The 27,625-nt window shown below is 50.9% G+C and overlaps 2 protein-coding genes across 6 annotated transcripts; one reads left to right on the top strand and one right to left on the bottom strand.

Annotated features, from left to right (window-relative positions):
- Nucleotides 1–3,919: 3,919 nt before the first annotated feature.
- Nucleotides 3,920–9,044, bottom strand: C1H5orf52 (chromosome 1 C5orf52 homolog). Its single transcript, XM_051973134.1, has 3 exons — nucleotides 8,953–9,044; nucleotides 8,085–8,193; nucleotides 3,920–4,265 (listed from the first exon to the last, which is right to left on the bottom strand). Exons 1-3 carry the CDS (start codon nucleotides 9,036–9,038, stop codon nucleotides 4,029–4,031), a joined length of 432 nt encoding a protein of 143 aa, XP_051829094.1. The 5' UTR covers nucleotides 9,039–9,044; the 3' UTR covers nucleotides 3,920–4,028.
- Nucleotides 9,045–9,441: 397 nt separating this feature from the next.
- On the top strand, nucleotides 9,442–17,083 carry DUSP18 (dual specificity phosphatase 18). 5 transcript variants are annotated; one of them, XM_051973128.1, is made up of 4 exons: nucleotides 9,442–9,540; nucleotides 10,528–10,607; nucleotides 11,514–11,601; nucleotides 15,522–17,083. In XM_051973128.1, exons 3-4 carry the CDS (start codon nucleotides 11,525–11,527, stop codon nucleotides 16,048–16,050), a joined length of 606 nt encoding a protein of 201 aa, XP_051829088.1. In that variant the 5' UTR covers nucleotides 9,442–9,540; nucleotides 10,528–10,607; nucleotides 11,514–11,524; the 3' UTR covers nucleotides 16,051–17,083. The 5 variants fall into 5 exon arrangements, with proteins under 5 accessions (XP_051829088.1, XP_051829092.1, XP_051829090.1 ...); XM_051973132.1 differs by having other exon boundaries at nucleotides 15,415–17,083; XM_051973129.1 differs by lacking the exon at nucleotides 9,442–9,540 and adding an exon at nucleotides 9,960–9,977.
- The last annotated feature ends 10,542 nt before the right edge of the window (nucleotides 17,084–27,625 follow it).

Below are 27,625 nucleotides of genomic sequence, written 5' to 3'. Positions count from 1 at the left end.
GCCGCGAGGAGGGTGTCCCCCCCAGGGCCCGGCAGGTGTGAGGCCGGCGGCGGCTGCGGTGAGACTGGCACGTGGGGGGCGGGGTCGTCACGTGGGCGCCCCTCCCGCCTCCGGACTCGAGCCTGGGATCGGGAGAGAGTGCGCGCGCCGGCGCCGCCGCCGCCGCGTGGGTGGGGGGCGTCACGTGCGTGAGCGCCCCTCCCAGCCCTCCCTGCACTGAAGAGAGGAGGAGGGGAGCAGCAGCAGCAGCCCTTCCTTTCTCCCGCCCCCGGCTCCGAGTCTGACTCTTGAGAGAAAGCGCGCCGGGCAGCGCAGGTGTGAGGCAGCACGTGAGAGCGCCCCGCCCGCTGAGCTGCCTCGAGCTCTGATTGGCTGAGTGAGCCAGGCCGGCGGGCACGTGGGGAGTCCGCCCGCCCCGCCTCTGCCGTGGGACACGTGCAGATTTTGACCTAGCTGGCGCGTGCCCTGCGCCACCTACTGGGAGAGCTCGGAGAGCTCCGAAACAGGGCAGCCGGTCTTGTGCCGGGCCTGACTCGGGCGAGCTCTTATTGGTGGAAGTGAGGAGTCCTCGCGCGCTGCGCCCCCTGCCGGGCTCCGGGCTCTAGGAGCGTGCTGGCTGCAGCGCCCACGTAATGAGCACGCCGGGTCTAAGGGCCTCTGGTCTGGGCAAAGTCACCTCTGACCTCAGAGCAGAGTCGCAGCTTGAGCCGCTCAGACGGGCCCTCCTTGTCTGGCCAACCCTGGTGGCGGCCCCTAGGGCAGCTTGAGAAATGGGCTGCAGCCTGGCGGCCTCTTGTCTCTGAAAAAGCCGAGCCCTAGAGGTGGTATTGTTTGCCATAAGGTTCCGGAGCTGGGGCTTGGACCGGGTTGGCCGGAGTCCTGCCAGTGCCCTCCCCACCAGCGTTGCTGAGCAACAGTGCTGTTCCTGAAGCCCCATCCTGGCACGGCGGCGGGCACAGATGGCGGACAGAAGGCTGACAGAGCCTCGGAAAGGCAATACGCAGACCTTGCCGCAGAAAGAGGAGGCCCCTAGTATAGGGGGCAGAGGGCCGGCCTCCCCATTCACCTCTCGGGGTTCCAGGGACGGCACAGCCTGACCCATTGGGCATTTGGTTTGGTTTTGGCAAAGTTGTGCCGGCCTTTGTGGATCGAGGAAGCCCCAGAATACTCTGAGTTTGGTTCAGTCGGCACAGTGCTGTCTCCCAGGCAGCCTCCCCCTCCCCCTCAATCTCAGGAGTAATCATCTCCTCCAGTCTCTACCAGAAGGTCCTGAGCTTTGTAGTTGTATGAGAAATTCCCCAATGACCTCGCATCTTCACATTTGCTTTACTAAACCTTTTGTTTGTGCTCATCACACAGTAACCACAGAGGTCTCATTCTCTTAGTGCCTTTGGGTCAGAAGGGATGACACATACGTGCCTAGGAAGACTCCTTTGCTAAAGCCCATCTCTCCTCACCTGCTATTTTCATCAGTCTGCCCCCATCTGGAATGCAGCTCTCCCTTAACTCGGCTCCAGCTCTACCGTCCTCGAGCAGCTTTTGCTGCTCTCTCCCTGCCTCCACCCCATCCACTGCTAGTGTCCCCTTTCTCCAGCCGCTGGATATTTGTATCTGTTCGGTATATACTTATGTGTACATACTGTACACTCCAGAAATAACTTTTGGGATGATTGCAGATAAGGTATCTGAGGCTTGGGAAGGGAAATGACACAATCAGCAAACAGGAGAAAGTCTAGAACTGAGATTTTTTTCTGCCACCACCTTATCCTTTCCATGGATGAAAAGAATCCACAAAAAAATGTAATTTAATAAGGGAGGCAAGCACTATCCATTAAGCACTTACCACATATCAAGTATTAGGGATACTAAGGAAAAAGACAATCCCTGTTCTTCAGGGAGAGAAACAAACTGTGGGCAATGAAAATATAAATTTTCAAAATGGGAGATAATCAAAGTGCTAGCATGAATGAGGGATCAGAAAAGACTTCCTATGAAAAGGATTTTAGCTGAGACAGCAGGAAAACTAGAGATGGAGGTATGGCTTTTGTATTTTGTTTTAAGCCTAGTGACTGTCACAGTGCTTATAGTACTTAATGCTTGATGCAATAGATCATTCTGTTTTAGAAAAACTGAGAAAGTAGCCACATGTAGTTTAGTAAGTAAGTACTATTCTTTTGTCTCTTTTGGAGAAGTATCATCTATGATTTTTGATAATTCCTCCTTTCTGACATATGTAATAAAATATTCTCATTGCCATCGGTTAACAAGCATGTATTAAGCACCTACTGTTTGCCAAGCAATGTGTTACACTGGAAATGCAGAGACAAACAGCATGGCATGGTTCCTATCCTTAAACAGCTCATATTTTCATTGGGGGTTGACACATAAATTACTAAATAATTAGTAAATGATGCAAGAGATGCTGAGAGATAGTGCCTGCAATCTCTTTTGTGCTTGGATTGGTTTAGCCCCTTTTCAACCTCATATATCCCAATAGGGATCATAATCAAGGGTTCAAAGATTCTGATCATTGATTATGAAAATTGTTTTAGAAATATTGCTTTGACCATTTGCCAATTTCATCTGGCCACTTGAGTTTCTGTGACTCAGTATCGTACCATTACCCACAGACTGGCTTTCATTTCCATAACTTTGGGCTGGGGGCGGGGGGGTTGTTTAGACAGCTATTGGGAAATCCCATTGGCAGCTGAGAGAAGGTTTTAATTTGGGAGAGATTTAAGACATAAAGTGCAACTGGGTTGCTTTAGGGAAAGTTCAGGGCTGAGGAAATGAGAGCTAGAACCTGTAATGGCAACGTCAGAGGATAGGTTTGAAGAGATGGCGTGAAAATAGAAACACATTTGCTATTAGAGAGTGAGTGCTGGAGAGTCAGGCCAACACTGAAGTGGAGAGTCTGAGTAACTGGGAAGATGGCAGTTCAGACAATAACAGGAAAGGTGGATTGTGGTTGAACACCTTTTGGGTGTCCAAAAAGCAAGTGTCGCAAGACAAACTCAGGAGAGTTGTTTCGAGTGGACCTGAAATCCACCGTACCTGATTATTTGGATGTGATCTCCCTCATTCTAAGTTCCTTGAAGCCATGGACTCCCTCACCCAATTCTTTATGGGAATTTATCCTTGGAACAGTGAGTAGAACACTGACCTGTTTGAATCCTGCTACAGACACTTCCTGGGCTGTCCTGAGCAAATTGCAATTCCCTGGGGCCTCAGTTCCCTAACCTGTAAAGTGAGAGGATTGGATTCTGTGGCTTCTATAAAGTAGGGAGTTCTGCATGCATTTCTACAATCGAGTGCATTTGAATTCTGCTTCTTGGGCAGGGGCCCGAGTTCTAATCCCAGCCCGGACATCATTTTGATATTAGAAATTGAACAAGTCACCTCCTACACTGGATCTCATTTTCCTCATCTACCTAATGAGAAGGTCTGGCTAGATAATGTCTCAAGTCTCTTAGAATTTTAGGATGACAGTCGGCTTCTAGAGTGAGAACTGAACTTGGAATCAGACTATCTCGGTTCAGGTCTTTTCACAATTTGCCAATCCTGGCTGTGGGCGGGCCACTGAATCTCAGTTTCCCCATCTACAAAGTGGTTCATCTTCACCATCCAGGTGAGGGGGACGGGGCTTTGTAAAGCAGTCTAGGGAGACGAGCTTATCGTTGCAGATGTGGTGAGGAGGATTCTACTCCGTCCCACGTCTTCTCGCTCCGCCTCCCCCACCTCACCTAAAGAATTATACTCGGGGTTTCAGAATTTAGCATGGAAGAGCTTCATTTTACAAAGGAGCCACCTGAGGTTACCTCAAATCACATGGGCAAGGGAGCGGCCAACTAGAGCCTGTCCCGATGCCTGCCTCCTCCCCCCCTCTAAATTTGGAAGCCCACAGATATGATGCCACAGAGAGAGAGAACCAAAGGAAAGTTTAGTTAAGCATTCTCCAGGAGGGTCTGCGAGGCTGAAGCCCAGCTCCTCCTCATCCCCTCCCCAAGACTAGGACCCTTCTGTGCTGGTTAGGAGGTATTGAGCATGCTTTTCTTGATCTTGGCGCTTTTCAGAATCTCCTTTTTCTTCTTAGGCTGGACCTGGAGCTCATTGTGGTGCTTGTGGATGCTGTCCAAGTATCTCTGAATGGGCAGTGCTTCCCGACGCCAGCGGTTCAGCTTCCTCAGCTGGTCCGTCAGGAACTTCTTCTTCAGGTGGTCATAGAGGTGGGCCATTTTCTTCTTGGTTTTGTCAGCTGCTCTCGTCTTAGAGAAAACAGTGGGGAGGTCAGGGGAAGAAAAGGGAGCCCCTTCACTCCCTCCCCCATGCGCCCTCAACTGGGCATCTCCCTCACCCTCACAAATAGCCCTTTCTAGGCCCCAGACCTACCTGAAGCACCCATGACAACTCAAATATCCCCACTAATGGGGAGGGAGGGTCTTCTACTACAACAGTCCATCAACTTTCTTTGCCTAGAGCAGGGATTCCCATCAGGGCATGACAGGCGTGTCTGACATGGCCACGTTGGGGGAACATCTATTTTGTTTCTCATGTGCCTGGCGAAATCTAAAGTGATCTTCCTGTCACAGCAAAGAGAGAATATGGAAAGGTCCACAGAAAAGCTGTGAGGCGCAAAGGCCAAGCAGGATTGGAAACCCTGAGCTTGATGGAGCCCCTGGCCTGCAGCGGCCTGTGCCTCTCCCAGAACTCGGCCTCCAGGTGAGCTGCACTGCCAAGCCAAGGACAGGGGGCCTCCGGGTAGCCAGAGCTGGCACTCCTACTCCTGCCTCCAGATCATCCCCTGTGCCAAAATGAACTTCACCTCTGCTGTCCGGGCAAGAGATCGCACCCTCTGGTAAACTGAGGCGCTCACTGGACTGAGAGAAGATGACCCACTGCGAAGGGTTTACGATGGCAGAAATCAAAGGTCCCAAGAGGCGGGTTAGATTGGCAACAGTCATGTCTTTCAAATTCAGGGCTCAGGGCAGCTGGGAGTGCGGCAGATAGGGCACTGGCCCCGGAGTCAGAAGAGCCGAGTTCGGATTCAGCCTCAGAAGCTTGACACTTCCTAGCTGTGTGACCCTGGGAAAATTAACCCCAACTGACTCAGGAAAAACAAAACACCCTCTCAAGCTCGGGGCTTGTTCTGATACAACATATGCACCTGTGCCATATCTGAACACATCTGAAACTAAAAACTGAGAACAAAAAACACGTCTAAGTCTAGCAGACAGAAGCAGGGCATGGTGGACGGAGACACAAAGACTGGGATTCCCAGCCTGCCTCAGACACCGCCAAGTTCTACAGCCGTGACAGAGGCCTGTGACAAAGCCAGCTCTTGGGAGGAGAAGCAGGCACCTTTCCCCTGGGATCTGGCTAGAACCTCAGCCAGCTGAATGGCTAGAAACATCCTCTCTTCCTTGGGGACTCCAGGGGTTAATGGCGGGGTTCAGTCATCACCTCTAAAGAAGTGACTCTCAGGCCTCTCTCTGCCACCATTGCTTTCCTGAATCGTCTTCTAGTTTGCCCGAGTCTTCCCGCCAGGACGTCCACAACCAGACTCATCCCCACCTTCTAGCCCCAGCCAGCCATTTCCCCTCCTGCCTCCCAGAAGCCTGAGACACCCCCGCTTCCGGTCCAGTGCTACGTCTTGTGACTTCTATCTCCAGAGCATTTCTTGAACTCATTGCCTTCTCTCTAATCAGGTCCTTATCACCTCCAAATCACTGCCAAAATAACCTTCCCCAAGCACAGATCTGAACGCACCATTCCTCTGTTCAAATACCTTCAGTGGCCCCAAGGTGAAATACAAACTCCTTAGTCTGGCCTTCAAGGCCCTCTGTAATCTGGCTACTTTTCTGGCCTTATTTCATATTACTCCCACTTCTAAAGTCCCAGAAGGAGTTGAGATGGATACTAGAGGCCATCTGGTCCAACCTCTATCTGATAGAGGAGGAAACTGAGGCACAGAGAAGTTGTGCTTTTTCCAGGGTCCCCCAACTAAGTGGCAGGCTTAGGGCCTGAGTCCAGTATTCCTGACTCTAAAGTACTTTCTGCTACCCTGCCATGTGCTCCCCAATTTCAGGCCAGTTGAGTTCTTATTCCCAGACACTCGCGTCAACTCCTCCCTCATGCCTGGAACCCTCTTCCTTGCTCAGGGGACTTCTTTGGCCAGGCCCTTCCCAGGTCTTCTCTGCCATTTCTTATTCTCCTAGAACATTCCCAGGTCTCCTGCTATAGGAGATCCTCAACTTGTGGGCACTGGTGCATGGAAAAGTGGCCACAGGAATGACCTAAGGGGGACCTAGGGATGTGTATCCGCTATGTTGATGTATCTGGCCGAACTTCCCTTTTCCCCGTTTTGTTTTTTGGTACAAAGGATAGCTCAGTGGGGAGTGAAGGGGGAGGGACACATCTGAAACTGAAAACTGAGAACCAAAAAAATTTCTAAGTATAGATGATCTGGGAAAAGACAGTCAGTCCCCGTGGATGAAGTCCCCGTTATGTTCCAGCCGCCCCCTCTGGGAAGTCAGAGTCCAACAGGGGGTGTACATAAGAGATAAGGGTGGGCTAATTAACAGAATGTCCTGAGATCGAGTGGGAGTGGGAGCTGTTACTTTGGCGTTGAGAAGAGGAGGGGGTCAGCTAGTGAAGATGCCCCGAGTGCAGATGTTATGCAGGGCCTCTGGGAGCCAGGAAGAGGGCTTGGTATCCGCTCCTCGAGGTGACAGGGAGCCACGTGCAGAGTTTGCTGACACGGGCAGGGCAGAGTGACTTAGCGGCTAAGGAGGGGGTGCCCTGGAGAGGGGATCCTCGAAGCAGGCAGACCCACAAGAGGCCGACCCCTGGCTCAGGTGTGGGCAGCGAGGGCCTATATCAGGGGATGGTCATGTCAGAGAGGAGAAACACATTGTTTAAGTGGGATCTGTTTTTAGATTGGACTATGGTGGGGGGGAAGAACACGGAATCAAGGAGGACACCCGGGTTGGGAACATGGGCAACTAGTATCATGCCTTCATAGTGTTATGGAAATTAGGAAGAGAGGGTTTGGAGGAGAGAGGAGGACTTCCACTTTGGACACATCACGATGATCAAGATGGCCAGTCTAAAAGGCAGAGAGCCTGGAGGTGGAGGAGGAGACTTAGATAAGGAGGTCCGAGGCATCAGCTGAGAGATGATCATTCAAACTATGGGATCTGAAGTCAGCAAGTGAAAAGCGGCAGAGCCCTCAGGGAGGCCCACAGTGCAGCAAAGATTGAGTGAGGAGTGGTCAGATGGAGAGAGAAAAGCTAGAGAGGAGAGAGCAATCAGCCGCATCAAAGGCTGCAAGGAAGTGAGAGGTCAAGGAGAAATTGGCCTGAGAAAATGCCACTGGACTGGGCAAAAAGAGATTACTGGTCACTTTGGAGAGAGCAGCATCCCTGGAACAGGAAGCTGGAAACCCTAGGACAGAGCGGAGCGTGTGCCCTATAGTGAGCAGGATCAGGACAGAAAATTTCATATTCAGTATGGTGGCACTTTGGGGACAAACTGGTTACTTGCAGAGAGTTTGAGGGAGTGGGCTCAGGACCACCTGGATGCCTCTTCCCCTTCCCTCCCCAGCAGCAGGTAGGAGCCACTTGTGTCCTTTGTACAGAGAGGGAAAATCGATCGAATTTTCCTGCCTACCCAAACGTCAAAGAAGGGCTGAGCCAGGCAATCACTTCCTACTATTTTGCCCACTCTTTTTTTAAATTTATTTTTTAAAAGAGAGACACACAGAGAGAAAGAAGGAACTAGAAAGGGATAGCACACATGGGCCCTTGACCTCCCCTTGCTCTTTCCCAGCTTTTGGCTGGGTTGGACCACTGACTCCCCGACTTTTAAATACCTCCTTGGCAATCATTACAGAAGCTCCCATTTTGGAGAGGTGACGCACAAATAAGGCTAGGCCTGAGCCGGGATTCTGGACCCAATCCCCTAACTCCCACTGCCCATCCACCCCAACAGCCCCTCCAAGGGGCTGGCAAGAAGAAGGGGAGAGGGGCCAGGAAGGGGAAACTGTGGCCCACTGTCCCCTATGGCAAGCCTCCTCACTACATTACCTCCAGTTCATAGACTCGCTGGGCACTGAGGTTGTCTCGAATAATCACTCTGGATAAGTGACTCTTGGGTAAAAATTTTTTCACAGCCACCTCACTGGCATTCATCAAGCTAGAGAGGAAAGGGCAATACAGGTCAAGGATGCCCCTGGCAAAGGCCTCAGAACCTGACAAAGGGAGCTGAACCCATAATTCTCTTTGGAGGTGGGAGTCCCAGGGGCCTAAGAATCAGGCTGTGGGAGGTGGAGGTAGAGGGTGTTTTGGGGGGAGGGAATGCTAGGATTTTGAGAGAGCCTTGGGTGGGTGTTCTTTGGGGGAAGCCTAGGAGAAGGGCCGAGGGAAGCAGTTCTAAATGGAAGGCAGATTCAGAAGGCTTTAAGGAAAAATCAGAGATCAGAGTTGAAATGGGTTGGGGACAGTGAAGATTGCAAAGGGTAAGGCCTTTGTTAGAGTGGAAGTGGGGGTGAAAGGGCAAGGGAATAATGGAGGGGATCAGATGAGCTCTGACCAAACTGCCTGAGAAATATGAAAGGAATCATTAAGGAAGGGGGTGGGAGTGGGGGTGGGGGTGGGAGAGACTAGGGTCCTGCCTGAGTCCAGGGCTTACAAAGCAGGGCAGGACCTAAGTTCAGCATGGCTAGGTTAGAAGCCCTCCATTTGTGCCGGCTCCTGGGCCTGAGGGTCTATGAGCCGGGTGAGGGAGGAGGAGGCTGTATGTAGTGCCTGGAGGTACTGGATCAAAGGTATGGGGGGGCGGTCAATTGAAAGTGGGGTACTCGAGTCCTCGGGCTAGGAGTTGTTGAGTCCCAAGGGTGCGGAGTCGAAGGTCGGGGGTCCTTGGGGTGCGGATTGGAAGTGGGCCGGTCAGCACCTGAAGAGCACGGGAGTCTGGGAGGTTTTGGGCTGCAGGAACACCACCACGGGCTCCCCGGTTGACTCGGGCCGACGCAGCTCCATGGGCTGGTTCAGAAGCAGGGGGACTCAGCGGGCGAGGGCGTGGCTATGGCCAGGCTAAGCAGGGGACTCTTCCCCAGAGGCTGCAGCGGGCTAGGAGGGCAGTTGAATGGAGCCCAAGCTGACCGGAGATCCTTCGGTCTCTCGCGTGGCCTTGGAGACGCGCGGGGCGCCCGGGGTTAGAAGACTGAAGTCCAGAAAGCTAAGCTCCTCCGTCCCCGAAGCGTCCGTTGCCCGGGAAACGGGCCCCGATTCTCACGGGGTGGGGGCGCATGCGTGCGAGGCTGGATTGTCCCCGTGCGGACGCCGTAGGGCGGACGCGGCTCGTTGCCTAGGAAACGAGCAGGGACGGGAGGGCAGGATGGAGGGAGGTGCGGGAGCAGTGTGTGAAGCGGCGGCAGCAGAGGCGGCGCGGTGAGCGGGCGGCAAGCGGAAGCTTCATCACAAAGACGGCGGCGGCGGCGGCGGCAGCAGCGACGGCGGGATCGAGGACGCTGAGAACTGGGTGAGTCTGAGGCTTGGTTGGCGAGGCCGGAACCAGAGCTCCTGCCCCGCCCTCCTCCCGAGCCATCGGCTCCTTCGCCCCGCCCCCTGCTTTGTCCACCCCTCCCTCTCCGCCCTTTCCATCGGTCCCTTCGCCCCGCCCCCTGCTCTGTCGTACTCTCCCCTCCCCACCCCACCCTCTACGCCCTACTCGTCGGCCCCTTCGCCCCGCCCCCTGCTCTGTCCTACCCCCTCACCCCTCCCTTTCTGCCCTCCCCCAACCTTGCCCTCCCCTCCCTTCCCTTCCCGTAGGTCCCTTCGGCCCTTTCTCCGCGGCCGCCGCCCCTCCCACAGGCACTTTTAATCCCATCAACCCTTTCGCCTCAAGCTCTTACCGTAATTCCCAGAAAGGAACTGAAAGCCGCCTCGCGAAGGCGGAACCTTTCTCTTGGAATCCAGGTGCCCAGGCTAAAGAAACCCATCCCTGGAATCTTGCATCTCCTCAGGCCTCAGTTTTCCCGTCTATGCATCGAGAGGCAGTTGGTGCAGGGAGAAAAGGCCCATATTTAAAGTTGGGGTGCAGCCCCCATTTATTATGCTCCCACTGTGTGTCAATGTCCGAAGAAGGAAACTCTGCCCCACCCCGCCCCCTTATTGGGGGTCCCCCAAGAAAATGGGAAAACAGGAGGCATCAGGGACACCAGGCGAATGAATGCAGATGCCCGCCCAGGGATCACTGGCAGAGGATTGGGGAGGGAGCTGGGGGTCAAAAAGTTTCGGGTTACCTCGGGCTAGAGGGAGAGAATGCAGCAGGGACAAAGCCATGGGGGGCGGGCCCTTCGAGAGAAGAGGGGGGCCGGGGCTGGGGGGGTTCCAGTCCTCCCCCTTTCAGTCTAGCCTTGCCTAGGCCCCTAGCCGAGCCGCTCCCCTCCCTGCCTCAGTTTCCCCTTGGGAAGGACCGTACTAATGGGCCTCCGTGCTCTTGGGGGTCATCCCTTCTTCCCCGCAGACACGAGCACCGAGATTCTGCTACCTGACCTGGCCACCTAGGATCGTCTTGGTCTGGAACGCTGCCAGAAACGCCCAGAGGTAGGTCCGTGTGGGGGTTTCCCGCGTGTGCTCCCCCGCCCACCCGTGTGCTCCCCCCCCACGAGATCCTCCGGCTTACTGGCCTGGCCCCCCGGGACAGCATGAGTTGTAGGGGGGGTGAGCAGCGACCTTGGAGCAGAATTCTGTGCAGGGCCGGCTGTGCGCGGTCATCTGTCCTGAGGGAAGCAGACGGTGGGAGGCGGTGTCGAGCCCTTGTGCTCCCAGCCCGGGGCCCATGCTGCGCCCATCACCCTCTGCCCAGCCTCCGGCCCCTGGTCTGGCCACCCGCTTCCATTAACCATCCTTCATCCCCCAAGGAGAGGGGTTTGAGCCATAACGGAACAAGGTTCCGACCTCTGCAAGCCCCACAGAGGAGTCTTGAGTTCAATGCTGTAGATGAACCGGATCCATTGTAGCTTTTGGAGCAGCCATTGTGGCTGGAAATCAGCACTTTAAGGGGACCATCTGGCCTCTACACACAGTGGAGTTTGTGTAGGGAGAGACTGGGGAAGATCTTCACAGGCCAGCGCCTAAAGCCAACTTCTAATAACATCAATTCAGGGAGGATTATTGTGCAGGCTTCCCTCTGGGTTCAAACCATCAACTTGTCCCTAGTGTAAGATGAAAGAGATATATGGCCAAAGAGCCATCCATCTGAAAAAGATCTGGGGTTTTTAGTGGACCACAAGCTCCTTGAGGCAGATTATGGGGGCCAGAAAATGGTAATGGGATTTTTGGCTTCGTAACCTGGCTTAAAGTCAGGGAGGACCTGGGAAGTGATAGAACATAACCTCTTTGAGAGTGGGACTGCTCCCTTGGGTTGTTACAGCTCTAGTGACTCGGCTTGTGTGGTGCTGAAGGACCCGTTCGCTAATCACTATCCCTGTTCTCCTGTGCCCTGGTCAGACCACATTCTCATGAACAATTCTGGGAACCGTCCGGAGCCATCCCGAGGAGGCAGCCAGCATGGCGAAAGGCCTCCCACTCTTGCTAGGTAAGGATTGCTTGCAGTAATGGGGGCGTTTAATTTGGAGAAGAGAAGGGGAAGACCTGAGAGCTCTTTCCAAGGACCCAAATGCAGTCATGTGGAAGAAGGATTGGGTGCGTTCTGCTTGTCTGCCAAGGGCAGACCAATGAGGAGAAAGAGCTGGAAGATGAGGGCAGGAAGCCCTTCCTCCGAGCAAGAGTCGCCCCAGAGAGGAGTCGGTTTCCCCTCCCTAGAAGGCAGCATTGGAGAACCATTTGTCAGGGTGGCCATATAGGGCATTTCCTTCAGGTGCAGGGTGGCCTCCTGGTGACTCTGGGTTGTCCACCGACAGCCTGGCCAAGTGAGATTTACGCCCGGTCAGAGAGGCGTTAGGATCAGTCACCCACACCCAGAAAGCCAGGTCGGAGTCCTTATAAACTGGTGTCCTCAATCTCGACAATCGGGGAAGCTTCCTTGACCACCGCAGCCCCCGTTTGGTTCTTTCGATCTGGGTATCTGAAAGGCCATCAGAGAAGGCCTGATCCAAGCCCCGTTGCTGCTGAGGCAGGTGATCTTGAGCATCTCCCTAGGCTTTATTTCCCTTAAAACAAGAGAGTTTGAACCACCATTTCTAGAAAGCAATTTGGAATTATTATTTTTTTAAATTGTCAACATGTTCATCCCTCACAGTATGTGTAAAGGAAAAAGAACAAAGAGAAAAAAACTTCTCATACCTGATGTACAAAACGTGCTTTGTGCCAAGAACTGGATGCAAAGCTAACCGGCATTGGGGAAATTTTTAAACAAATTGTATGGAGCACATGAATGTTCTATTAATATGCCATAAGAAAAAGACAAATTTCGAGAAACACTGAAGGAAGTGAAGATTTCTGTGAGCCGATGTAGATCAAGTAAGAATCTGAACAGCGGTGTAGCCAGTGACTAATCCTGGAGGGAAGGTGAGCTCTGCTCAGTGGCTTCCCTGAGCAGACATGGTTACCCACAGGGAGGAAGAAGATTGAAAAACATTTCATTGTCACAGAGAAAGCTCCCCTCCTTGAGGTCCAGTGGGCCAGATTTGTCTGACAAAACCTCCGTGAGGTAGCACATGGCTAACAGAAAGGAGACCAAGGATGGCCTATGACAGGAGGAGGGAGCTACCGTTCCAGGAGGGGATTCTGAGTTTTCTGGAAATGGTCAAGTATTAATAGGTAGTTAATAACTCCGTGCTTTCCGAGCGCTCTGCCTAGAAACAGCAGGGTTGGCCCTGGGTAAGAAAGAAATGTCTCCTGCCCACGATTTCTTCGTGTTATCAATCCATAGTTTATCCACAGCCTTTCCACAGGTCCAGGGGCCTGAAATGTCTGGAAAGAACCATGGAAATCAAATTGCGGAATTATGATGACCAAGCTTGACCTCAGAGAAAAGTTGAGGAAATGCACCTCCATCTTGTGCAGGTTCAGGCACTGCCAAGAGAGTCACTGGTTTGGCAAAATCGCTTTTTTTGTCTTTATTCTTTGTGACGAGAGATGGGCTGCTGAGGAGCAACAGGGAGGGATGTCAAAAAAAAAAAACTGTTTCACTGCTCAGCCTCTTGGCTAAGACTAAACACCGATGGTAACAAATAGAAGAAAATGAAATGAATGAGGCTGGACAAGATGATCTGGAAGGTCCTGTCACAGTGTCTTAATAATCACATGTTAAAGTTTATAAAACATTTCATGAGGGCTAGGTACCGGCATCGTCTCCCTTTCAGGCAGGTAGTGGCAGCGAGCATGCTGGGCAAGAAGATCTGAGTTCAGATCCCCACTCTAAGGACGCTCAGCAGTTGCACGACTTTGGACCTGTTTGATTTTACAATTAAGGAACCTCAGTGGGCATCAAGGACAATCCAGATGGGAAAACAATGGTCATTCAGCCCCTCCTGAAGACCTCGAGGATGAGGAAAAATAGGCAGCTCAGACCACTGTGGGTCCAATTGGTAGTCCAGTTTGCTGGTACAGAGTATTTGAAGGAAAGTAAACATGCTCCTGATCATGTCCACTTCTGGCAGGAAATTGAAGAGCTGGTTCCTATCCTGGCTGTGCTGCTTGACAATGGAAGGGGTGGGGGAGAACCTTGGGTCATCAGATTAGACCAGGGGTCCTCAAACTTTTTAAATGGGGGGGGGACAGTTCACTGTCCCTCAGACTGTTGGAGGGCCGGACTAGAGTAAAAACAAACACTTTGTTTTGTGGGCCTTTAAATAAAGAAACTTCATAGCCCTGGGTGAGGGGGATAAACGTTCTCGGCAGCTGCATCTGGCCCGCGGCCCGTAGTTTGAGGACCCCTGGATTAGACGAAGGCCCTTTCTGGTATCAGATCCCATAAACCACTCGGACTGTCCATGCTCTGCCTTGATGAGCCTCCATTAGGAGAACTGCATCTGAGACATACTGAGGTTCGTCTAGAGAAGGGCAACCGACTCATTTCCATCTAACAAATGTTAAGCTTTGCATGAGGCATTCCTGAGGATACAGTCACTAAAATACAAGTAAGTCTCGGCTTCCAGAAGCCTGATTTCTTTGGAGAAACATAACATGGAAATGGATGAAATTCTGCAAGATAACGTGATCAGAGCCAAGGAGCCCCACAGGCTCTTTATGGGAAATAGCCCCTGAGCTGAGAGAGCTGAGCCATAAAGGCTTCTAACACAGAGGAGAGGAGCAAGGGCCTCCAGGGCAGACCACAGAGAGGCCACCATGATGGGAGCTAATAAAAGCTGGCACTAAGTGCCCATGTGGCAGGCATTGTGCTGAGAGCTTTACAAACTCTGATCTTTGATCCTCACAACAACCCTGGGAGGTAGGTGCTATTATTATTTTACAGATAAGGAAAGAGGCAAAAGGCCAGTCGGCTGCCCAGAATGTCACTCGGGTCTTCCTGACTCTAGACCTGGTATTCTCTTCATTTTCAGAAAAACACTGATAATCCAATAATAATCAGAGGAGGAGCCCTAGACCAAGAAGGGATATATGAGGGTTAAGTGGTGGAACATGGGAGAATTGAGGATTTAGATGGGGGAGGGGAGGGGAACCGGGAGAACCATTTCCAAGTATTTGAAGGGCTCTTGTGTGAAAGGATTGCTCTGAGTTCTGCCTACAGGAGCCAGCCGTTGCCAAAAAACAACTTAAGGCTTTATCTGAAAAACTCACTAGCTGTGAAAGCTGTCCGCAAGGAGAAGGGGCCACCTCCAGAGGTGTGGGGGTCCCCTGTCAACAGAAGGCTTCAAGCAGAGCCTGAAAGACAACTTGCTGGAATAGTGTAGAGATCCTCCTTCAGATTGTGATTGGATGAGACAGCTCTGGAGTGGCTGCCAGCTCTGAGGAGGAGATGTTCTCAGAACAGAGTGATCCTGAGCCCCCGAGGGCATCTTTCTCTCTCTGAATTTTTCCAGCTTCTGAGGACAAAGAACAAAGAGTTGTATCTCACCATTTACAGATCCTTGTTAATGAGAGCACCAAAGGTCTCAAAAAGTGGATGCTGAGGTCTCCCTACTGGGAAGAGACCCAAGTTTCCCCCGCCCCAGCCTCCTGACACAGCCATAAAAACCACCCGTTCCCTCCTCAGCCAGATGTTCTGGCCGGCAGCAGGAGCAACCCAGCCCAGCCCAGCAAGCAGGGAAGGTCTGGGGGGAAGCCATGTGACCAGAGGCCGAGAGGTCTGGGGCTGGGTGCGAGTGTGTCCGGCACACGCGCTTCTCTGTGCGCACCCCATTTGCAGCGCCGCTGGCCGGGGGGCCGGCCCAGGAGCCCACAGGGTGGTCAGACTTGACTTTTAACATCTCCTTTCTCTCCTCAGTTTTCTTTAGACAGAGAGTAGCAGGAAGATGCAGCCCCCCGTCGCCGCTGGTTTATAAAGTTTGCCTTAATGAATACATCTTTGAACACTATCCCCATTCTCTTCAGGCAGCCTGCAGTCTGTGGCCTGTCCCAGATAACCAGCAGCCTGTACCTTGGCAATGGCTTGGCCGCTAATAACAAGGTCATACTGTCCAGCAACCAAATCACCACCGTCATTAACGTGTCCGTGGAGGTGGTGAATACTTTCTACGCCGACATTCAGTATGTCCAAGTGCCTGTGGCCGATACCCCGCTCTCCCGCCTGTACGACTTCTTCGACCCAATCGCCGACAAGATCCACACGGTGGAAATGCAGCAGGGCCGTACGCTGTTGCACTGTGCGGCCGGAGTCAGCAGGTCAGCAGCCCTCTGCCTGGCCTACCTCATGAAGTACCACTCGATGTCCCTGCTGGACGCTCACACCTGGACCAAGTCCTGCCGACCCATCATTCGGCCCAATAACGGCTTCTGGGAACAGCTCATTCACTACGAATTCAAACTCTATGGCAAAAACACAGTTCGGATGGTGAACTCTCCCTTTGGCGTGATCCCGGATGTTTATGAGAAGGAGGTCAGAGTGATGATCCCGCTGTGATGGTAATTAGCTTTCTGCTATTCAGGGTGAAGGGTGCAGAGCTGTCATTCACTCTAGACCACGGTCTGAACTTGAAAATAAACTCTTCAGCTCGAGTATTATACTTTGATCGATACAGAAAAGCAGATGACAATGTGAGGTCAAGGAGTGAGCTCTCCTGGGGCTTTAACCTTGAATCAGCATCTATAAAGAATAAAACTCAGTCACTACAAAAATTATCAAGAACTTAGTGATCGAGAACCTCCCCGTCTGTGCCCAATTCCCTGGGGCTAGTCAGGGAGGGTGGGTGAGCAGGGGAGGGTAGGCTCCACACATTGGCTCGGCAGAGGAAGAAGCGGATAGCTGGCCTCCGGGAGGTGATCCGGAAAGGCTTAGGACCGGCTGGCGGGTTGGGAAAACCCAGGCCTGGTTAGTGACTGGATCTGCTATCCCCCCCGAGGGCCAGGTTATGGCCTCCCTCCCCTTCCCTCCCTTTTGCCTCCCGGTCCAGTTCGTTTCTGGTTAGTCCAGTCTTGTGAGCTGACAGGACCCAACCCTTTGAAGGTTCCGAGGTTGACCAGTGACTGAAAGGGAACGTATCTCTCTGCCCTGAGCTGAGCCAGCTGATCTCTCTCCTTCCCTTAGAGACAGGATTGCCTCAGGCAGCCAGAGAATCATGCACACACAGGGATGCCCCATTCCTTCCCGCCCTCCCAAAGTTCACCCAAGCCCTGCCTTGGCCATCGTGATGCTGGGTAGGGAGGTTGGCTGGGACTTGGGGGCTCTGGCTTTCTTCCCTTGGGATGAACAGCTTGTATCAGTGCCTAATGAAGTCACAGGGAAACCAGTAAGCAGCACACTGTAGGTAGGGTGAGCCAGGCTGTCTAGCTTTCTCTCCCCTCCCCCCAGTGTAATGCTTCAAGCGGGATGATGTCTGATTATGTCCTAAATGGGTTAGGTTAGTAACAGGGTTCCCTGGAGCCCATTTTTTTAAATTGACTACAAAAATCTTTTACAACAAAGGATCCTTAATAAAACTTGTAAAATTTTTAAATTGCTTCTTTTTCCTTCTTGTTGAATTCTGATCCTCCCACTAAACTCCCTTCTAAAGGGCCAACGTTGAAGGGCCTGAACTTCATTCTGGCCCTTCACTTCGGACAGCCCCAGACCTGAATTATAGCCGTCTGCCAGATTTCACGCTAGGGCTTCCAGGAAAGGTCTAAGAGAGCCCAGAGGATGGGCTTAGGGAAAACTCAGCCCACCATAGGCCTTCTTTCGGTTTGGTACAACGGCAATCCTTTACACTTCTGGAGTGCTTTATAGTTCATAAAGAGACCCTGCCTTTGTTCAACCTTAGGATAGCCCCTAGGGCAAATTGGGAAGATTTTTAATATATATACTTAAGTGGTTTGAGCATTGTACCATGACATCTAGGCTGGAAGGCAAGAAGTCCTGAGTTCAAACCTCATCCTGACTGTGGAATTATGGGCTTTACCTATAATTGAATCTCTAGAATTAAAAGCTGCTTTCTGGGCCAAACACTTCCATTTTACATATAGGAAAACTTTTAAGTGAAAGTGTTGATTTAGAAAGTTTAGAAAAAAGTTTAAATGACTTGGCAAAAGGTATAGAACTAGTTAGTGGCAGCCAGGATTTGAACCCACAACCTTGGATACCAATTCCAATCTCTTTTCACTGTACTTCCTCAATGCACAGAGTTCTTGCATGACAAAAGTTATTGGGAACAAAACTCTACACTAGTATTTCCTACTAGAGACACTGGTCACCAGCACTATAAGGGATTGCTCAGAAAAAGAAAACAGTTGACATCTTGTAAAAGACGTGCATAAAGAACTGACTTTTTTTCCCCCCTGACACAATTGAGTCTAAGTGACTTGCCCAGGATCACACAGCTAGGAATTCTCCTGACTTCAGAGCTGCTCTATTCACTGTGCCACCTAGGTGCCCCAAGAGCTGACCTTTAAAATCAAGCAGCTTTGAGTTTGAATCCTGTCTGTGGCACAGGAATCCTGTGAGCTGGGCACTCTGTTCCCCACACCAAGGTCTCTTAGGAGATAGGTGCCAATCGGCAGTGGTCGAGTTCTCAGGAGCTCCAGGTACCAATGAAGGCACAGGTCCAGGCCAAAAAGAACATGGACTGGGCTTGTGTAAACAAAGGAAAGCTCACCTCCACATCAGAGAGGCAGGTGGGTTTGCAAAGCTGGTCCTCTGAGGGGTAGTTTTAGGGAACTTTCTCAGTGAGAGGGCTCTGCCTTTTTACCTATGGCTCACAACTTGTGCAGACCCTAACTCAGCCCTGGCCTAAATTCAGAGTCTTTCACTGCCTTATTTAAACAGAAATACAATTGAATAAGAAGTAGGTTAGTCCAGGAGGAAGGCAAATGACTTCTCTAGCGTCACACAGCTAATGGTAGCGGAGCCCAACAGGAACAGACATCTAAAATGTTTTGATTAAAGATCTCTGCCATTTTGCTGGGGTCTGTGGGCCCCTCCTCGGAATAGTGCATTTAAATAACTGGAGGAAATGCTAAGTTCCAGTCCGACATTACTGAAAAGGAAGATGTCATTTTCTCCCCATCTGAGTTCGCCATCACCAAGTGTTTTCCGGCTCCTATGAAAGCAACTCACCTGACTTGGCATTTTATCATTTTAAGAAAAGGACTTTTCTCAGAACAACTCTGAAGGTTAGCCTGACTTCTCAAAGGAAAAAGCTGAGCTTCTAAATTGGGAACTGATTTGCCCAGGGTCATACAACCAAAAGGTACCAGAACTTATCAGACTTGTAATTGGATCAACTGAGGCTCCACCAGGTCCCCTGCTACACCCTGTCACTTTTAGGCCGTGATTTTGTGAGATTCTACAAATGAAGTAATAAGCCATTTAAAAGTGAACATGATGCTCAGGAGCAGAAGGGTGGTCACACTGCCATGCGATGGACTAAAGTACCTGCTGATGGCCTAGCTCCGAACAGGGAATGGAGCGCTTCCGTTCACGGTCCAGGTGGAAGCCTCAAGGAGCTCTGGATGCTAGTGCCCATGGTCAGTGGGCTCTACCCATCTTCTGTCATTGTCTAGGATCGCCAGTGGTTCTATCCAAGAAGTCCTAAAGCAGGCGCCGGCTTTATAGAGACATTGTCTAAGAGAATGAACCTCTCTAGTTAAAGAAAGGAGGACAGTCCCCAGATTTTAATTACAGAATTATAGAGAACCTTGGAACATAAAATTAGGAATGGCAGGGCTGGGAGAGGCCTGAGAACTGGGGTGTTGGATGGGAGGGGCCTGAGAACAGGGGGTGTTAGAGCTGGGAGAGGCCTGAGAACAGGGGGTGTTGGGGTTGGGAGGGGACTTGGAACAGGGTCGTCAGGGCTGGGAGGGACCTGAGAACAGGGGTGTCAGGGCTGGGAGGGGCCTGAGAACAGGGGATATTGGAGCTCAGTGACCTCAGAAGCCCCTGTGGTCCGCATTTACAGAGATCCTAACTCAGACATGGCGACCCTGGACAGACTCGCCCAATGTTACCAAGATGGCTTCATCCTCTGTCACTGACTTGATTTTGCACAAGTCCTTTTCCTCCTTGGACATCATTTAGCACCTCTGTAAAATGAGGAGTTTGGATTTCATACTCTCGAGTTTCTGATCCCTGAAAGCTCTTGATCCTCTTGAACCCCAGAATCCAAGACCAAAAATCAGAGGATCTAGAAGATACAGATTCAGACCCAGATCTTCAGTTTAGAATATCAGCCTTCCAAGCACAAGATGGAGGAAATATGGCTCTACAACAACTCCCGTGAAAATGAGCTGGTGGCCTTTAGTAGATCACAAGCCCAGTGGGAGAAACAAGCTGACAATGAAAACCCCAAAAGTTAATATCTTACTCTGCACTTAAGAATATTCCTACGGAGCAGGTAGGTGGCTCAGTGGATAGAGCACCAGCCCTGAAGTCAGGAGGACCTGAGTTCAAATCTGGCCTCATATACTTAACCCTGCTAGCTGTCATCCTGGGCAATTGCCTCAGGGGGAAAAAAAATAGAATTGGCCAAACTGAAGAGAAGAATTTAAAAGGCAGAATCGGTTAAGTGGCCAAGCTCACTGAAAAAAATCATTCCTTAAAAATTAGAATCAAGCAAGTGAAAACTAATGAATCCCTGAGACTTCAAGAAACAACAAAATTAAAAAGAATGAACAAAAGCAAAGAAAAAGTGAACTATGTGATTGGAAAACAACTGATTTAGAAAACATCACAGAGAGATAATTTAGGAGTTATTGGATTACCTGAGAGCCATGATCAAAGAAGATCATGGCTATATTTCAAAAAATAATCAAGGAAAACTTCTCAGAAATCCTAGAACCAGAGGTAGAATAGATAAAGAATCCACTGATCACCTCCTGAAAGGAATCCCAAAATGAAAACTCCCAGGGATATTATAGCCAAATTCCAAAGTTCCCAGGTCAAGGGAAAAAAAATGCAAGTATCCAGAAACAAACAATTCAAATATATAAAGCCATAGTTGGAATAACACAAGATTTAGCAGCTTCCACATTAAAGGATCAGAGGACTTAGAATATGATATTCCAGAGGGCAAGGGTGTAGAGTACAAGCTAACTCCCTGGAGGGCTTCAGAGTCAACCAGAATCAGGATAAATGAAAGTCCTTGGTCTTTAGGGGGAGAAGTGAAGGAGGCAGGCAAGTTCCCACGAGGCTTGCCAAAAACCTATGCTGGATTTTGGAGTCCGGAGTCACCAACCTCTTTCCTCCTCATCCTGCCACCAAGTAACTCTGGCCTCCCCTTCTCCCCCCTCCAATCCTTGCCTATACGATTATCTTAAGAACAAGCATTCAGCAAGGACCAATGATGAGGAGAGCCATTATCCAAATATATGCTAATAGAGTCATTATCTCACATCGAATAGGTAATTAGCCACAAGTGCTTGGTTATCTGATTCAAGCTTTTTGGAGTTTCAGCCCTCTACACAAGGGAACTAGGATTACAATAAAGAATCAACTACCTAGCAAAAGAATCACTATCTAGATGTAATACTTTAAGGGATTTCGAAATGTATATTTAATGAAATAAAAGACTTTCGAGAATCTTTCATGAAAAGACCAGAGTTGAATAGAAAATCTGACTTTCAAATATAAGACCCAAGAGAAGCATAAACAGAAAAGATAAATAATAAGGGATTCAATAAGATTAAACTTTTTATATTTCTACATATATATATATATTCCGTACTTATACATTTACAAGATACTTGTAACTCCTAAGAATTCTATTAATATCAATATCAATTAAGCAATCGCAACTTTATCAATTTCAGTTAGAAGGTGTATATATAGACAGAGAGCACAGGTATGAGTTGACTGGTAGGATTTTTTTTTAAATTTTCAATAGTATTTTATCCTTTTAAAAACATACAAAGATAGCTTTCAACATTCATTTCTTATGATCTTGTGTTCCAAATTTTTCTTCTTCCCTTCCCCCATCCCAAGACAGTAAGCAATCCAATATGGGTCAAACATGAGCAATTCTTTCAAACATTTCCATATTTGTCATGTTGTGCAAGAAAAACCAGACCAAAAGGGAAAAAACTGAGAGAAAGAAAAAAACAAACAAGCAAATCCCCAAAAGGTGAAAATTCCATGCCTCAATCTACATTCACTCTCCATACTTTTCTCTCTGGATGTGGACGGCATTTTCCAACCCAAGTCTAGTGGAATTGCCATTGTTGAGAAGAATCAAGACTGATGGACTAATTTTTAAAAAGTAAAATTAGGGGGCAAGAAAGAGGGATGCACTGAGAGAAAGAGGAAGGGAGAATAAAATGGAATAATAAGTATTTGGGGGGGTCTTACCATTCAACCTGTTATATCTCACCTACCCGTATTAACATCCAGCTGACACGATTCCATCTTGTCCACAGAATAAAGAACTTTGCTAAATGTTTTCTTAAAATCTAGGCAAATTACACATAAATTATTCTTTGACTTACCAATCAGTCATCAAAGGAATAGAGTTAGTCTTACATCATCTGTTATCTTTCCCCTAAGTTTTAGTGATGTTTTTGGTTTTATAATATATCTTTATATAAAACTTCTAATATCTTTATTGAAATTGAACTCTTTTTTTTCTCTTTGTGTCTCTGTCTATCTCTGTGACTGTCTCTGTGTGTCTCTCTCTTTGTCTGTCTTTCTGTGTGTGTTCTATATAGCAAGACCCCACCCCTGTTCCAGGAACATGGATTCCTGGGAATCCCTCAGAGACTCAGTTGGATGGGTAGCCTTGATGCATGGAGGGAATAATGGACCGTATCCATTGGAAGATAAAGAATTCTTGATTCTAACCTGATGCAGAAAATCAGAGCTCGGTCTCTCTCTCATAGAACCATGACACAGCCTGAATTTGTCATAGCCAACGCCCTGGTTGTTCCTTCTCTGGCCTTCCCTGCCTAAGATAGAGATGTTGGCTTAGTGGGAAGAAGGGTAGAGATGGGAGACAGAGGCTGCCGTCACTTCCCTCCATTGTTGCCTCTGTGCTCCCCAAAACCTTAAGCCTTCCCTGTGTGAGTTAAAAATTCATCCAATACTTAGCTGTGTGACCCTGGGCAAGTCACTTAACCCCAATTGTCTCAGCAAAAAAAAAAAAAAAAAAATCCAATAAAATTCCATAACTTTTAGCATCACAGCCAGTCTAGTCCTTCAGCAAAACCCCTTAAAGTGCTGGGACATTTACAAAATTGTGGGGTGCTTGAAACGGGATCCTGATTTGAACTCACTGGGGATAGCCAAGTACCCCGATTGTCTCCTGACTTATCTTGGGCTTTAACTCTCGACCTATCTGCTCACTCTGGAGATTATTTTTCAGAGAAAACAGAAATAAGACGGAAGCAGAGGGGCTCTCTGTGCCAGCAGCCAGCAGCACCCCCAGCCCAGCACCTTCTCTGGCATCCTCACTTCTCTACTGAACCCCGAAATGCAGGTAGCTTTGTTTGCTTTGCACTCTTGGCCGGTCTCGGCTTATTCTGAGCCTCGGCCTTCTCCACGCAGACCTTAAAAAGGATCCCATCATTCCTTGGTGGGTGAAAGGACCCAGCCGACAACGCTAGAACCGGCATCAGTCGCAACCCTGCCTCTGGGCAAATCCCTGAACCTCAGTTTCCTCATTTGTAAAATGAGAATAATAATAATATCTACCTTCCAATATATGGTGGGGATCAAATGGAGTATTCTTGGCCATTTCCTTCTCCAGGTCATTTTACGGATGAGGAAACTGAGGCATCCAGGGTGAAGTGACTTGCTCAGGATTATATAGTAAGTGTCCGAGGAGGGATCTAAGCTCAGGAATATGAATATTCCTGACTCTGGGCCCAGTACTCTATCACTTTGCTCTTGGGAGCTTTAAGTTCCAAACAGGAACTTTCTAATTGCTACTGGAGCTAACAGTAAGCCAGTGGAATTTACTGAGCAAGAGGGTACCATGGACAGGTCCATCCTTTAGAAAAATCACTTTGTTAACTAAGGGCAGGAGGGATCAAGGAAGAGACCTGGGCCTAGAAGAGAGGGACCAAAGGGGAAAGAGACCTGGGATTGGGAGAGAGGGACCAAAGGGGAAAGAGTCAAGACCAAGAGACCATTCAAAGGCTAATGCAACAATCTGGATAAGTGGCAATGAGGGCCTGAGTGGCCAGGGAGGCGTGCCCGAGCTATTGAATGCAGAATTCCCATTTGGCAATGGATTGTCTCTATGGGATGGGGGAGAGTGAGGAGAGGATGACAGCAAGATAGCCTGGGAAGATGGCGGCCCCCTCTGCAGTGGTAGGGAAGTTCAGAAGAGAGAAGACAGTTTGGGGGAAGGACAGCGAGTGTTCGCTTCCAGAGCCCAAGAGGCAGCTGGAGTTAGGTAACTGGTGCTCAAGAGAGAGGGCAGGGACAGATATGTGGCCAGCAGAGATGTCCTTGAAATCATGGCAACTGCGGAAATCACCAGTGGGATCCTGTGGAACCAAAAGGGAAGAGAAGCCAGAAGGAGCCCTGCGGGCCACTCGTGGTGAATGGTCTTGGCGGGACTAATGAATCGGCGAAGGAAGCTAAGAAGGAGCCATTGAGGGAGGAAGAAAACCAGGAGGAAGGTGTACCACAAAAGCCTGAAGAGAAGAACGTGTTTCGGAGGAAGAAGGTGACCAGCAGTCTACTCGCCAGTAGGTCAGTCCCGGGCCCACTCGAGGCCCCAGTTCTTTCTTTTCCTTTGGCCGTCTCCCATCCCCAGAATGTTCTTCTTCCTTGCTCCTATCTCCTGGCTTCCTTCAGGACTCCACTCTGAAAGAGGCCCTTCCCAGCTCCCCTTAACCCTTTCCTGTATACCATAAACACACTTTAGTGCCTTCCCCTGAGAATACCTTCCAATCCCTCCATCTGGAACAGAGCCCCAGGACTGGAGGCAGGATGCGCTGACTTCAAATTGGGCCCTAGACACTTACTGTGTGACCCTGGGCCGGTCGCGGAAATCTCTGCTTGCCTCAGTTTCCCCATCTGTAAAATGGGAATAATAATGGCACCTACACCCTGGGAATCAAATGAGGTAATAATTGTAAAGGGCTTATTAGCACAGCACCTGGCACATAATAAATGCTATATAAATGTTAGCTATCGTTATAATTATATCTCGTATGCACATCATTGTTGGCAGGTCGTCTCCCCCGTCAGAAGGTGAGCTCTCTGAGGTATATGCTCAGGGCTTACCACAGTCTGGTACGTGGAAAGCTCTTAATAAATGCTTCTCGGGTGTCTGCCAAGGAGGGTGACGAGGGCAAGATGGCCAGGAGGTGGCCGTTGAGGGTCGTGGGGAACTTTGGAGATGAGGTTGGAAACAAAATGGCGGAGAGCCTAGGGGAGCTGGGGAGGAGGGGAAGTGGAAGCATCCCCTGTAGACTTTCTTAAGGAGTTTTAACTTGAAAGGGGAAACACGGACAATAGCTATTGAGAGCGGTAGGAAGAAGTGAGAAGTCGTTTGGGTTTTATTTTAAAGAATGGAGGAAACAAGGGTGTGTCTGTGGGCAACAGGGAAACGGCCAGGGATGGTGATGAGGCAGCATTTCTTAATGTTCTATAAAGCACTTTCCAAATATCTCATTTTATCCCCATCGCAGCTCTGGGTGGGGCGAGAAAGGTAGCTGCTATTATCATCCCCATTTTATGGTTGAGAAAACTGAGGGAGACAAGTTAGGTGACTTAGCCAAAGTCATACTGCTGTTTAGTAGAGACTGGGGGACGATAATGGCAGGGCTCTGCCGGGGAAAGTGGGAATGGCTCGGGTCAAGGGCGGGTACAGGGGGATTTGCCTCAACAAGGACAGGGCCACGTCTTCGTGTAAAATAGTGATGAAGGAAGGGATCGCGGGGGGATGGGTCTGAGTGATGTGACGTGACGAGGAGGGAAGGCGAGAGCTCACCATAAATGGCCTCCACGCGAGTCTACTTGTGATCGCTTCTGTGACTCGACGGCCTTCTTACCCTGGAATTCCCAGCAGTGCCTGGGGAGGAGGCGGACGTCCCACAGGAGCAGCCCATTCTCTCAAGCTGAGTTCCTCCTGGGCCGCCATTTTGGAGACAGGCCTGGGCCAGGCTTTCCCTCCCAGCTGTGGTTCTGCTGCCAGGCCCTTACAGAAACACCTTCTCTTCCCCATCCCTCTTGGAGCTTCCTCTCGGGTATCACCCTTCCTCTGTGAAGGATGGCAATGTGGCTGATGAAGTCCCCGGATTATGAGGACAGGGGTGAGGAGGACCGTGAGCCCGCGAGTGAACTCAGGGAGGATGAAGTGGAAAACTTGGGGGGCGCAGGGGGGGTCTCCAAGTAATGGCCACCAAATCACCAACGTTTGGCTGATTCACTTGCTTAGTATGAACCTCGAAGGAGGAGAGAGACAGAGATAAAGACAGAGAGAGACGGTGAGAGAGAAAATATGTGAGAGACAAAGAAACAAAGAGACAGTGAATGAGAGACAGAGACAGAAAGAGAAACAGAGTGAGAGAGAAAGTGCATGAGACAGAACGTGAGAGACAGAAAGAGAATGAGAGAAAAACAGAGAGTGTGAGAGAGACAAAAGACTGAGAGACAGAGACAGACAAAGAGACAGAGCGGAAGAAACAGACAGAGAGACAGGCACAGAGGATGAGAGAGAATGATAAAATACCCGAGAGACAAAGACACAGAGAGAGACACAAAGAAGCAGAGAGAGGCAATGAGAGAAACAGAGACAGAGACAGAAACAGAGAAAGTGTAGGAGACAAAGATTGGGACAGAGACAGAGAGGAAAAGGAAGAGGGAAGGAAGGGAGAGAAAGTGAGTGTGGGAGCCGGGAGTCTCCCCACCCCTGCTGCCCCAGGGAGTCGGGAGGGATGGAAGAAGGCCCGGCCTGTACAGGAAAGGGTGGCGAAGGAAGGCGAGTCATTGGGAAAGACCCAGGTCTCTGGAAGGCCGGAATGTGGACGGAGTGAGGAGGGAGAAAGCGGTTTCAGATTAAGGGGAGTTTCTGGGGCGGGCGGGGACCCGTGGGAGGCCGGTCTGAGGGACAGGGGGCGCAGGCTCCCCCACGGGCAGGGACGGAGGGATAGGGGGCTGACCCGGACGGGGCATCGGTGGCTGGAGGGGCTTGTGGAGGGAGGCCTGAGCCGGCCGTCAGTGGGCTCTGGCAGAGGGGGCGGCAGGTGCAGGAGGGGCCGGCGGAGGCAGAGGGGCCTCCCTCGGGCCCAGCCTCCCCCAAGCCGCTTTCGGCCTCTGACGCTGGCCGGCGTCTCGGCTTCGTGTCTCCAGAGTGAGTCACGGCAGGAGGGCAGGGGAGGGGCGGCTGAGCCCGAGTCAGGATGGAAATGCCAGCCGCCCCAGCGGGAGGCTCGGAGCACGGGGGCTGGGCAGGAGCCGGGCAGCTCTGAGTCAGCGGGTGATTCAGCCGGCCCATGTTCCTTCCTCCCAGGGCGGAGCGGGGAGGCCTCTGGGTCCGGAGCCAGGCCCTCACCTCCCCCAGCGGGGCTTGTGTGAAGCCCGGGGAGGGGGTGACCTGTCCCCCCATCAGGGCCGCTCCCCCTACTCCCCCCTGGCCGGGAGCCCCCCCACCCCTCGCTCTTCTTGGCAGGACACCCCGTTCCTGAGGCCCCCGGCCCCTTGCCCCACCCAGGCCCCCCAGCAGCTTCCCGAGCCGCCCAGTGCAGGGGCTTCGGGCTGGGACATCCAGAGGCGGGTGCCGGGTCCCTGTGCCCCCACGCGGCCAGCTCTGCCCCCACCCCAGCTTTTCCTCCTCTCACCAAGGGCCCAGGCTCCCAGAGGCCCTGCTCCCACGGGGAGCGGACAGAGCCCCGGGCCCGGAGCCAGGACGTCTCTGAGAGCATCTGGGCCACCGGGGCCAGTGGCTTTAGGGGTCTCCGCTTCATTTCCCAGTTACACGCTGGGGATAAAAGCAGCTCGGGCCTGGAGGCCTCCACTTCCTGAATTCAAATCCTGACACTTCCTGGCTGGGTGACCCTGGGCACCTACCTGCCTCAGTTTCCTCCTCTGTCAAATGGGGGCAGTACCTCTGCCAAGAAGA

This window comes from Antechinus flavipes, chromosome 1, assembly GCF_016432865.1.
Source record: "Antechinus flavipes isolate AdamAnt ecotype Samford, QLD, Australia chromosome 1, AdamAnt_v2, whole genome shotgun sequence".
Classification (NCBI taxonomy): domain Eukaryota; kingdom Metazoa; phylum Chordata; class Mammalia; order Dasyuromorphia; family Dasyuridae; genus Antechinus; species Antechinus flavipes.
The sequence above is the reverse complement of the archived record's forward strand: the minus strand, read 5'-3'. Positions and strand labels throughout refer to the sequence as shown.